This window comes from Dipodomys spectabilis, unplaced genomic scaffold, assembly GCF_019054845.1.
Source record: "Dipodomys spectabilis isolate Male_0828 unplaced genomic scaffold, ASM1905484v1 ptg000288l, whole genome shotgun sequence".
In the NCBI taxonomy this organism is placed as follows: Eukaryota; Metazoa; Chordata; class Mammalia; order Rodentia; family Heteromyidae; genus Dipodomys; species Dipodomys spectabilis.
The window spans coordinates 4,965,575-4,978,145 of record NW_024870965.1 but is presented as its reverse complement, the minus strand read 5'-3'; the positions used below and the strand labels follow the sequence as shown (position 1 = coordinate 4,978,145).

The 12,571-nt window shown below is 39.5% G+C and overlaps 1 protein-coding gene across 3 annotated transcripts in view; it reads left to right on the top strand.

The window, feature by feature from the left end:
* Positions 1-4,567, top strand: part of Ro60 (Ro60, Y RNA binding protein) — a 28,137-nt gene extending 23,570 nt beyond the window's left edge. For all 3 annotated transcript variants that reach the window (XM_042701149.1, XM_042701148.1, XM_042701150.1), the window contains exons 6-9: positions 855-971; positions 2,065-2,178; positions 2,440-2,586; positions 3,837-4,567. In XM_042701149.1, coding sequence (XP_042557083.1) covers positions 855-971; positions 2,065-2,178; positions 2,440-2,586; positions 3,837-3,989 — 531 coding nt within the window. In that variant the 3' untranslated portion in view covers positions 3,990-4,567. The remainder of the gene's footprint in view (positions 1-854; positions 972-2,064; positions 2,179-2,439; positions 2,587-3,836) is intronic.
* Positions 4,568-12,571: the final 8,004 nt, after the last annotated feature.

Sequence of the window (12,571 nt, the reverse complement as noted above, 5' to 3'; positions counted from 1 at the left end):
GCTAACATTTCAAAATAATTGATACATAGTATCAATAGTAATTAATTGATAGATCTGAGTCTCTTATTTATTTTATTTTTTGCAGTATTAAGGTTTGAACTCAGGACCTGATTCTTAGTAGGCTGGCATGATGATGCTGAGCCACACCTCCAGCTGTTTTTCACTGGTTATTTTTAGTATAGTGTCTTTCAGCCATCTAGACACACCCTGGGCAGTGATCCATCTACCCTGTCAGTGGAATGAAACACCACTAAGCCAGCTTCCTTCCATGGAGACAGTCTTTTTTTTTTTTTTTTTGGTCGGTCATGGGGCTTGAACTCTGGGCCTGGGCGCTGTCCCTCAGCTCTTCAGCTCAAGGGGAGCACTCTACTACTTGAGCTACAGCACCACTTCCTGTTTTCTGGTAGTTTATTGGAGATAGGAGTCTCACTGTCTCTCCTGCCCGGGTTGGCTTTGAACCGCAATCCTCAGATCTCACCCTCCTGAGTAGCTAGGATTACTGGCGTGAGCCACCAGCGCCCGGCTGGAGACAGTCTTTTAACCAGCTGGGTTGGCCTAGTACATATCTCCTGGTCTTCACCCTCCCATGAGCTTGGGATAGCAGGCATGTGCAGCTGCTACCAAGTATGGGTTGAGATGGGGAAGTCTCTCAAACTTTTCTGCCCAGTCTGGCCTCCACATGTGATCCCTCTGAACTCAGCCTCCCAAATAGCTAGGATTACAGGCACCATCCTCAGTCCCTGGCTTAAGAGTCTCTTTTGAATTAAAGATAAGGGAATATTAAGTCTTGGGTGTTTTGTCTCATTATCTCTGTGACTATTGGTTTTCTTATTTTGTTTTCTCTTGGGTAACAGACAGTTGAGCCAACTGGAAAGCGTTTTTTATTGGCTGTTGATGTCAGCGCATCTATGAACCAGAGAGTCCTGGGCAGCATACTGAATGCCAGTACAGTTGCCGCAGCCATGTGCATGGTAAGAGCATGTGAAGCAGCCACACAGCATTATCCTCTAGAAGTGCCTGCCATTCATGAGTCTAAAGCTAGATGTCTTCAACAATTAGTGTTTTGCTTATTTTTGTCATTTCAAGTTTTACCATTTTATATCTGATGACTAATTTATAAAGCAGAACTTTAATTACATTGAAAACATTTCCAAGAAATAGAGTTAGTTTTAGATTTTATAACACATTAAATATTAATAGTATTTGTGAGGAAGAAAATAATGCTTAAGAAAAGTTGAAGGGTCTAGGGATTGAAAAGAAGCTAGGTATTGGTGGCTCACACCAGTAATCTTAGCTACTCATCCTGTGAGAGAAAAGTCAGTGCCTTTTTTTTTGGGGGGGGGGGGGGAGGGGCGGGTCTGGTCGTGGGGCCTGAACTCTGGGCCTGGGCGCTGTCCCTTAGCTCTTCAGCTCAAGCCTAGCGCTCTACCACTTGAGCCACAGCGCCACTTCTGGCTTTTTTCTGAGGAATCGGACCTAGGGCCTGGAGCAATCAAGGCAAGTGCTCTACCACTGAGCCACCTTCCCAGCCCCAAGTCAGTGACTTATCTCCAATTAACCACCAGAAAACTGGAAGTAGAGCTATGGCTCAAAGTGGTAAGAGTGATGGCATTGTGCAAAAGAGCTCAAAGACAGGCCCTGAATTCAAGCCTCACAACCTACAAAAATAGTTTGTGAAAAGTACTTTGATGGCTATTTTACTATGACTTAGTATTTTAAAACACAGTAATACCACATTGGAAATAAAATAAGCATCAGTGTCTTTCTTTTAAAGGTCAAGTTGTGGGGAATGTGGCTCAGTGGTAGAGTTCTTGCCTAGCATGCATGAAGCCCTGGGTTCCATTTCTCAGTACCACATAAACAGAAAAAGCCAAAGTGGCGCTGTGGCTCAAGTGGTAGAGTGCTAGTCTTGCACAAAAGAAATTCAGAGACAGTGCCCAGGCCTGAAGTTAAAGCCCCAGGACTAGCAAAAAAAAAAAGAAAAGGATCAAGTTCTATAAACATCAAGAGACTGTATTTATTGTTTCCAGATCTGCTGAATATGTCTACCATTTCACTTTTCAGGTGGTCACAAGAACAGAGAAAGATTCTTACATAGTTGCTTTTTCAGATGAAATGGTCCCATGTCCAGTGACTACAGACATGACCTTACAGCAAGTTTTACTGACTATGAATCAAGTAAGAACCTATTAAATGTATTTAACGTAACTTGTATTCTGACTTTAACTTTATATCATACAGACTGGTGTTTCTGCAAAAGAAGCATAAAATCAAACATGTAGAGGCTAAGGAAGGCTTATCTACTGGCTCTAAACAAAGTTCTATTGTAAAAAATAGCACTAAAATAATAGCACTTTGAAACCTTTGATTGTTTCACACATCTCATTAAGGACAGGAAGGAATACTGTTTTATTCTGTCCTGTTTGTGCTCTGAGTTAGATCCCGGCAGGTGGCACTGACTGTGCTCTCCCCATGATCTGGGCTCAGAAGACAAGCACAGCTGCGGACGTCTTCATCGTCTTCACTGACAATGAGACCTTTGCTGGAGGTGTCCACCCTGCTGTGGCTCTGAGGGAGTATCGGAAGGTATGGTAAATAAAATAAGTGAGGGTAGAGGGCACAACTGATATGAAACGTAAGATGATATCCAGAGCTCCAAAGGGGCCCGAGCCTATAAGCAGAGCTGTTTGAGAGGTGGAGATCAGAAGGTCATGGTGTGCAGCTAGTCCAAGCAAAAAAGCTTGTGAGAGAGACCTTATCTCAGCCCATGACTGGATGTAGAATCCTGCACCTGTCTTAAAAAGCTCAGTGGAAACATAGTGACTGGTCACAGTGGTGTATGCTTGTCATCCCAAGGAGCAAAAGTAAGCACAAATAGGAGGATCAAAGTCCCGGCTTCTTGAGGTGTTGAGACCTTACCATAAAAAGAGACAGAGTGACTCAAGTGGTAGAGCACCTACTTAACAAGTACCAGCTCTGAATTGAAACAAAAAGAACACATGGTTTAAAGAGTTCACTGTACTGCCTTGACAATTCACTTTTTTAGCTATCCTCAAAAATTCAATCCTTTCACCTGAAATGTAGCTATAAAGCACTCGCCCAGCATATGCCAAATAATGCTCCAACCTTTAGCACAAAAAGTAACTGTAGATAACAAGCTCTATTATACACGCCAAAAAGTAAAGCAAATGCTGGTAATGTAGAGAAGTATGTCCTTACAGTAGCAGATCCTTTCACAGTCCCTGCCTTTGATATTGTTTCACAAAGTCCTCAGGCTGCTCAGGTTGTACTCTACAGACCATAAAACAAATAAAATGCAGAGCGAGAAAATGTCAGGGAGTATTTTTATCATTGTGTTTTCTTCTACAGTTGACATAATCTGACCCAAAAGACTGACCAACAAACAAATCTTAGAAGCCAGGCTCCTGTGGCTCTCACCTGTAATCCAAGATACTCGGAAGAATGAGATCTGAGTATGAAGGTTGGAAGCCAGCCAGGGCAGGAAAGTCCATAAGACTTACCTTCAATTAACCACCAAAAAACAGAAGTGGAGCTGTGGCTCAAGTGATAGCATGGGCTAGCCTTGAACAAAAAGCTCAGGAACAGCATCCAGTCCCTGAGTTCAAGCCCCAGGACCAGCACCAAAAGTAACAATAATACTTGCAATACAGTTTTGATAGAGTCTTAAATTTTCTAACTGTATTTTTTCCTTTGTTTTTCTTTATTTTGGGGGTTGAACCTAGGACACTGCCACTGAGCTACATCCCAACCCTAGAGTCTTAAGTTTGAAGTGTTGCTTATGTAACTATTTTTTGTTTTTTTTTTTTTCCCCACAGAAAATGGATATTCCAGCTAAACTGATTGTTTGTGGAATGACATCAAATGGTTTTACTATTGCAGACCCAGATGACAGAGGCATGTTGGATATGTGTGGCTTTGACACTGGCGCTCTAGATGTAATTAGAAATTTCACATTAGATGTGATTTAACTGTAAGCACCAGTTGTGGCCTAAGAGGTCGTCCACTGCCCTCCTTGACTCCTACAAACACTGGCTACTTCCCTGCTAATATCAGTGCACTGACGGTGGTTCAGTATGTGCAGAATGGGAACTTATTTCACCCAAATGAAGGGAAACAAGGAAGAGACGAAAAAGGAAAGGAGGAAGGAACAAAATAAGAGGTGCCCAAGATTATGTACTAAGCACTTGGGAAGTAGGTTCAAGATACTGTAGCTTCCTCTATATACTAGAGAACTTCTGTTGTTAATAGACACTGTCAAATAGTCAAACATTTGTACTTACGAGGTGAGATCCAAAAGTATGGGCAGTTCCACATCACCTGTTTGAGAACTGCTTATTGTTTTCTTAAACATTTTCATTGGAAAAACACAGCTTTGATAATGTCCAATATCTCTGCAGTACACTAGACCATGTAACTGTGAGGGGAGATCAGACTCCTTCAGACTTACACCACAGGGTCCAAAAAAAGTAAAACATTTGATTAAATTATGAATGAGGTTTACAAATTCAGAGCTTTCTAAGATCACATAAAGAACAGTTTATTCAGTGAAAAGATACTTTATTGTTTGTGTTTTATTTACTTGTAGAATTGGTTGATAATTAGGCAAAATATAATGGAACCCCTAAGAAGAGACTCTGTGTGGGCAGTGAATAGTCTTTGGGTGATGAATACATTTCATTGTATTTTATTGCTAGGTGCAAACACCTGAAGAGATTTCTTCTTAGCCACAACTTAGCTCTTTACTCACAGGGTTTTGTCCTATTGGTAGATGAAAATAACTTCAAATATTTCACAAATTTAAGTCACCTATTCATAATCTTGAAAGCATAAAGATTCAAATTTCAGTTATAATCAGATTAGGACTTTTCTTATTAAAATAACAATAATTTTCTAATTGTAAAAATGTCAGTGGCCTCTTATGCTTTTTGATAGCATAAAGGAAAAGTCTAGGTTCTAGAAAGGCAATTTTATAAGTAGGAATTTTTTTTGTTAAATTTTATTATAGTTACATTCTTAGTAAGTATTCTGTCTTCATTGGAAGGTTTAAGATGCTATCTTTTAATTTTGTAATAATAGCTGAGATATCTTACATGTGCATTGTTCTTTTAATATTAATTGAAGGTTTGGGGGGAGAGGATAGTAAAGTAAAACCCTTCTCGTTGTTACATGAAAAGTCAGACGGTAGTATAAATTAAAGCCCTATGTGGGTCTGGGGATTAGAAGTTTTTTATATATGGGGAAAAGGTTTTGATAGTGTGAGGATTTATGTACATATTTTCTTTTTGTTTCATGAGAAATGTAGGCTATAAGCATAATGAGAAAATGTTCTTTTCAGATATATTTGACATATTAATGCTAGTTTTGACATGTAAGCATGCCTCAAGGCCATGGTAGCAGTTATTTACCTAGAGCATTGTGGTTGGCAAAGCTAGCAGTACCTTCCATGTCAAATCTGTATTGCTTGTGTGATTATTCTCATTTTAACCCTTTGTCAAGCATGAAGTTAACGTTTTAGATACTTTGACACATAAAAATAGTATGTTCAAATTGAATCAAGTTAAAAAACCTAAGTATTTTATGAGCTTAGGAATTCTTTGAACCCAGGATCTTCTGAAATTTAACTTTTTTTAACTCCTGATAGAGATGGTAAATATAATGGGAAAGCTTATTTCCATCAGTTACACACTATTTACTTTTAGGCAGTATAATATGTTTAGAAGCCAGGATTGAATCTTACCAGAAAAGTAAGATTAGAGGTACCTCTTTGAAGTATTTGGATTGATCTAATTGAATGGTTCAGGGTAAGATTTAAGAAAGGACAAGTAAACGAAGCCACTACCACAGGTAATTTTTATTTTCAAGTCATGGAACTACAGTCTTGGAAGTAAACCTGAGAAACTTTAAATCTTTTTTGACCTTTTTAGAGAGCCAGAGTCCATGACAGTATGCATCACTTAGAAATCTTGGCCTTTCACTCCCATTCCATTCCATCCAGTGTTCTTTTTTCCTACATGGGAGCACGTGTCTCAGAACTGTAGAACTTCTATTTACATACTAGGAAATGATGTGAAATATGACTGCTATAGGAGTAGGGCACCAGATAGTGAATGTGTATAATTTTATAATTTTTAGTAATCCTTAAACACAACTAATGGTCTATTAAGTCAGTGTTGCTATATAACATAGTCCTACAGGAAAAAAACAAAAACAAAGTTTTTACCTCATTATAAAGAGAATGTACTAAAGTGATAAATAAGTTTCGTTTTCTGGACTGTTTTTAGAGTTACTGTTGGATTATTATTTGGAGAACTGTTCCTTTTAAAAACAAGCCTGAGAAAAATAAACATTACTACTTAGATAATGTAAATATTTTAAAATTTAATTAGTAAACAAAAACCTAATCCTGTAATCTTACCCTTTTTATTAACTGAACTTCCTTAGAAACTTTGTTTATTACAACTTACATTAGTTAGCATAGAAGCTTCTTTATGAGGATATTACATACAGTTTGCGAGGGCAGAGAATTTAGTGGCACCTGCTGGAGGCCTCACGCTGTAATACCCTGTGTGATTGTAGACAACCAGTTCAACCAGGAAGTCAAAGCTTGCTCTCTTCCAAAAACAACATACGGAGGATTGGGTCATGGAAGAGTCAGTGATTTAAGTTTATAAAACACTGAAAGAGGGCTTAAATTCAAGTTAAAATACTTTTTACTTAGTAATAGTTTAAAAAAATGTTTTAGAAAAATAGGCCTGTTCAGAAAGGAAAATGTTTTCAGTTAAGATACTAAGATGTCACCCTTCTCTCTATAAAACTCCAAATAAAGATGACCTTGAGTAGAGTGAGAAAAACTCACTTTAAAGCAACACTACTAAGAAAAAGCTTCATGTTTTAAACTAACATCTACAAATGGAATAATGCCATTTGTCAGGATTTTTTTCTCATTTTCTAGGTTTTGGGGGGAAAAAAAGACCATCTAGATTCTCTCTATATATGTATATATACACACATATACATACATACATGTGTGTGTGTGTGTGTACATATATAGCAGAATTTCTGAGTAAATTTCAGAATATAACAACTAGATGAAAAATACCCTTAAAAGCACAGTAAATCTGCATCTTTATTTCTAAGTAAATAAAAGCTAAACCATTGTTATCTCTTGTTGCATTTATTTTCATTTGGCCTAAAGATAACAGCATAAATGTGCTAAGTTCTGCTTAGTAAAGGTATACAAAAATGAAAACTACAGTCTTGAATCATAGAAGTTTAGGGTAACCTCAGCAATGTCATAGAGCCTCAATCCAAACATGAGCAAGGAAAAATCAGGAAAAAGCATTATGTGATGCTGTGGGGTTATATGGTATTCATCGGATTAGTCTAGTGTTTCCCTGGTGTCTGCACTAATCTCTTATTTCATGGACAATTCTTTGATGCTCTTTTTTTTAATCCCTTCTCCTTGTCCTTTTTGTAATCTAGTCTACGTGGGTAATAAAGTGATTGACAGGAAAGTTGTCCAGAGTTAGGTTTGAAATAGTGTCTTAACAGATTTTAGGTTTGGACTCAGGGCCTGGACACTGTCGCTGTGCTTTTTTGCTGAAGGCTACCACTCTACCACTTGAACCACAGCTTTACTTTTAGCTGTTTTGGTAATTAATTGAAGCCTGGAGGCTCTTAAGCTTTCCTGCTTTGGCTGGCTTTGAACTGTGATCCTTGGATCTCAGCCTCCTGAGTAGCTAGGATTACGGCCGTGAGTCTTTGGCATCTGCTTTAGATTGCTTTTTTTTCTTTTCTTTTTTTTTTTTGTCTCATTCAGAGTTAAGATCACTTTTTTCTGAATTGAAAATGGGTAGGTCTCTCGCAATAATAACTGGATTGGTATACTCTCTTCCCAAATCGAGTTAGACTGCATAGTCCAAACCTTTCAAGGTTGCTTGGTAACTCAGTCATCCAGCCTTTGTTAGCAGTTACAGATATATTTACCCACATGGGGCTCTAGAAAGGTACTTTTTTTTTTTTGGTCCTGAACTCTGGGCCTGGGCACTGTCCCTCAGCTCTTCAGCTCAAGGCTAGCGCTCTACCACTTGAGCCACAGTGCCACTTCCGGCTTTTTTCTTTTTGCTTACATGGTGCTGAGGATGAGGAATCGAACCCAGGGCCTAATGCATGCAAGGCAAGCACTCTACCACTGAGCCACCCTGCCAGCCCTAGAAAGGTAACTTTTCTAAGTGAGCATTCCTGGAAGAGTGGCCAAGCATGCTCTGAAACAGCAGTCTCCAGGCTTCTGTTATCGTCATTGTAAATACTATTATCAGAATCTTTGGTTTTTTAGTCTTTCCTGAGTTTACATGCACACAGAGTATACAGTGTGAGAAAACTTGTAAATAACTTGTATCGACACTCAACATCTTTATAATTAGTAAATTTCTTACTCTCTCTTGAAAAATTCTTATGAAATTAACTACAAAGGTAATTCTTGATAATATTTTCTACCTAGAATACTAATGATGTAGCCTGAGCATACTAGAATGACAAATTTTCCTAAACCCTGAATATAGCAACATTTATGGGAAAATAATAGAAAATAGGTTGCAAAATCTTACTACTGGATTTAAGGTGACTAATGAGAACAGAGCTGTTTCTGACCCCAAGGAGTTTTTTACTCCTTTGCTTCTAATTTAGGCATGCATATATTACCTTTATGAATGAGTAAAATTCCATTTTTAATTTTAAAATGTTTAAACAGACTATGGCTCACACCTTCGAGTCCTAGCTACTCAAGAGACTAAGGGGCTGGGAATGTGGCTCAGTGGTAAAGTGCTTGGCTAACATGCATAAAGAAGCCTTGGGTTCTCTTCCTCAGTACCAACATACACAGAAAAAAGCTGGAAATAATGCTGTGGTTCAAGTGGTAGAGTGATACTAGCCTTGAGCTGAGGAGCTCAGAGACAGTGCCCCGGCCCAGAGTTCAACCCCTACAACCAACTAAAAAAAAAAAAAAAATGAGATTTGAGGATCACAGTTCAAAGCCAGCCCCAGGCAAGAAAGTAATTAATCTTCAATTAACTAAGTGGAAGTAGAGCTGTGGCTGAAGTGGTAGAACACTAACCTTAAGCAGAAGTTCAGGGATAGCACCAAGGCTCTATGTTTAAGCCCCAAGACTGGCACCCAAAAAAAAAAAAGTTTAAACATTTTAGGAGAATCTATACTTAAGCAAGGGAGATAATAGATGGTTTGGAGTGGTGACTGAGGCTAAACACTCACTGTTTTAGACAATCACCACCATAAATAATTGGTAGAATCTACTATCAGTACAACTGGATTGATACTTATGTTAGATGGCTTACTAGGCTGTTTGCAGTGTAAAGTTCTGATACTGAAGCCAAATTTAAACACCTAATGGATAGAAATGAGAAAGTGGGTTTTTTTGCACTCTTAACCTAAATACCAACTATATTTGGTATTGTGACTAGACTTCCTTTGTAATGTATTGGAGTTACGTTGTCTTCCTTGCATTGCCAGTTTCTAATAACAAACTCTTCAAAGGAATGAGATAGGAAATACCTTCCTCTTAAAGTTGGGAAAGGGGGACTGTTAGAATCTTTCTGAATGGTCTGTTTGCTTTTTGTAATAGCTTTCATTTCCAGGATTGGCCACTTGATGGATATTTAAATTATCCTGAATGATGTCTGCATAGAATCAATTTAAGTATCTTAATGGCCTTAACGTTTAAATTTTCAAAAAGACCCTTTTGACTGCCTTAATATACGATTAGCTCTCCTACACAGGCATACTACTTCCTTACTTTGGGGTCGTCATTCGGTAATGCCTTAATAGTGTTATAATAGTTACGAAGTGTAGAACTCAAGGGTCTTTTCGAGCTTTTAATTTTTCATAGAGAATGGGAATTTTAACTCTTTAAAAACCTGGTTGTATCTTAGTACTGTAAACATGGGTAGAATAATCTGGGTGCACTGTTGTGTTGTGACTAATGTCATTAGCATTTTATGCTAGTGCTTTTTATTGTTTTGCATAAAACCAGTTATCCAATAAGCTGAACTTTATATCATGACCTCCAAGGACCAACTTGAATACTTAACTATGAATGATGGTTTCAAAAATGGTCGCTCTTTAAGGGAATTCTTCAAGACAAAAGGCAAGTTTTTTGATGCCTACAAGCAAATTCTGACAGAGAGCCAGAACCTTGAGCTGACTGCACTGAGCAGCATACAGACCTGTGATCTGACAGAGCGCCAGAACCTTGAGCTGACGGCACTGAGCAGCATACAGACCTGTGATCTGACAGAGTGCCAGAACCTTGAGCTGACTGCACTGAGAGCATACAGACCTGTGGTTTTTTTTATTACATTCCTATCTTTACCTTGCCTTTCAAAGCAAGAATGTCTTATAAAACTGGAAGAAAACCACACCTTGAGTTGTCAAGCTTCAGCAACGTGTACAGTTACAGAAAGCAAGTTTTATTTCCAAGGAAAGGAGCCTGCCTGGGAAATGGGGGTTTTGCCAGGACTGCTGAGCACCTGGTATTTTGTTAAGTCTTCCAAGTTCACTGTAAACAAACAGCTCTCCATGTAATTTTGCTATGTTCTCATCAGCAATGAATGAACGTACTAATTTTTCAATTGACATCAACATAAAAATTGTCACCAATACTGTGAAATCTTTTTCTCCTAACACTGCAAAGTACTTTATTGAACACCATTACCAATACTGTGAAATCTTTCTCCTACCTAACTCTGCAGAGTACTTCATTGAACACCAGTTGAGTGTCCTTTATCTGAAATGCTTGGCACCAGGAGTGTTGGGGAATGCTTCAGGTTTTGAGAGCACTTGGGGATATGCCCTGCACACCTTATACACATCTCAAGGTGGATGTGGTTGTAGTATATGCACACTTACCTGCAAGCTATCACACATGCTGTTAGGGGTGGGTTTCCACACCACTGGCGCCATCGTGCATTGAAAGGGTTCCAATTCTGTAAGACTGAATTTTCTCACTTAGGGTTGTTCAGTCTTAATGACTACACACATAGACTGCAGGTAAGCATGATGAGTTTCTGGCCAGTTTATTGTAGAAATTGGTAGGTGTACCAAATAAATCCTATGCACATCAAACAATTGTCTATTTCATTTAAGTAGTAGGAGTTTTAAGGTTGATAATATCCCTCCTAGCTAATACCCTTAAATAATCTCTTATGATAGGTCAAGGTAAAGTCAAGTTTTAATGCCCCAAATTTGCACACAAGCATTTAAGTATAGTTGGTGTTTGTTTCTCCCCACCCCTGCCCCCCTAGGGCTTGAACTGGGCACTGTCCCTATTTTTTTTTCTCAGGGCTAGAGTTCTACCACCTGAGCCTCAAGTCCACCACCAGCTTTTTTGGGTGTAGTTTATTGGAGTCTCATTGGCTTTGAACCATGATCCTCATATGTCAGCCTTCTAAGTGGCCACTGGCACCCAGCTTTAGTTGAGTTTCTTTTCCAGTAGAGTTTACTATAGGATCAAGACTTTGAATTTATGCAAGACACAATTTTTTTGTTTCTTTGGTAGCCCTGCGGTTTTTTTTTTTGTCGGTCGTGGGGCTTGAACTCTGGGCCTGGGCGCTGTCCCTCAGCTCTTCAGCTCAAGGCGAGCGCTCTACCACTTGAGCTACAGCGCCACTTCCGGTTTTCTGGTGGTTTATTAGAGATAGGAGTCTCACGGTCTCTCCTGCCCGGGCTGGCTTTGAACCGCGATCCTCAGATCTCAGCCTCCTGAGTAGCTAGGATTACAGGCGTGAGCCACCAGCGCCCGGCTAGCCCTGCGGTTTGAACTCAGAGCCTCACCCTTTGCTTAGCCAGGCCCTTGGCCCTTTATCGTAGCCGGCTGTTTTTGTACCTCTTGTATCTGAGAAATTTGGTGCATATCTTTCCTGTCCTGTCTGGCCTGGACTTGGGTCCACCAAACCTCAGCCTCCATGTAGCTAGGATGATGGGCATGAACCCCGAACATCTGGTCACATCTCCTGAATACGGGAGAGCACAAAACCTAGCTCTTAAAATGCCTACACAAATTCCTAAACATTCTTTCCTTTTTGACACAAGTCCATTCTCATAAATACCATCTTCTTAGTCGGGTACCAGTAGCTCACACCTGTAATCCTAGCTACACAGGAGGCTGAGATCTAAGGATCATGGTTCAAAACCAGCCCAGGCAGGAAAGTCCATGAAACTCCAATTAATCACCAAAAAAGCCAGAAATGGAATTGACTCAAAGTGGTAGAGCACTAGCCTTGAGCACAAAAGCTCAGGGACAATGCCCGGCCCAGAGTTCAAGCCCCAGGAGTGGCATAGTAAGAACACCATCTCTTTTGCTCAAGAACTGGCAAGGTTGGGCATGGTAACTCACACCTATAGTCCCAGCTACTTGGGAGAGGTTCAAGGTGTCTGGGCAAAAATATTAGCAGGAAGCAATCTCAATAAATTGGGCATGACATTTTGTACCTGTAATCCCACGTAGACAGGACTGCAGCTAGAAGCCAAGCCGAGGCAA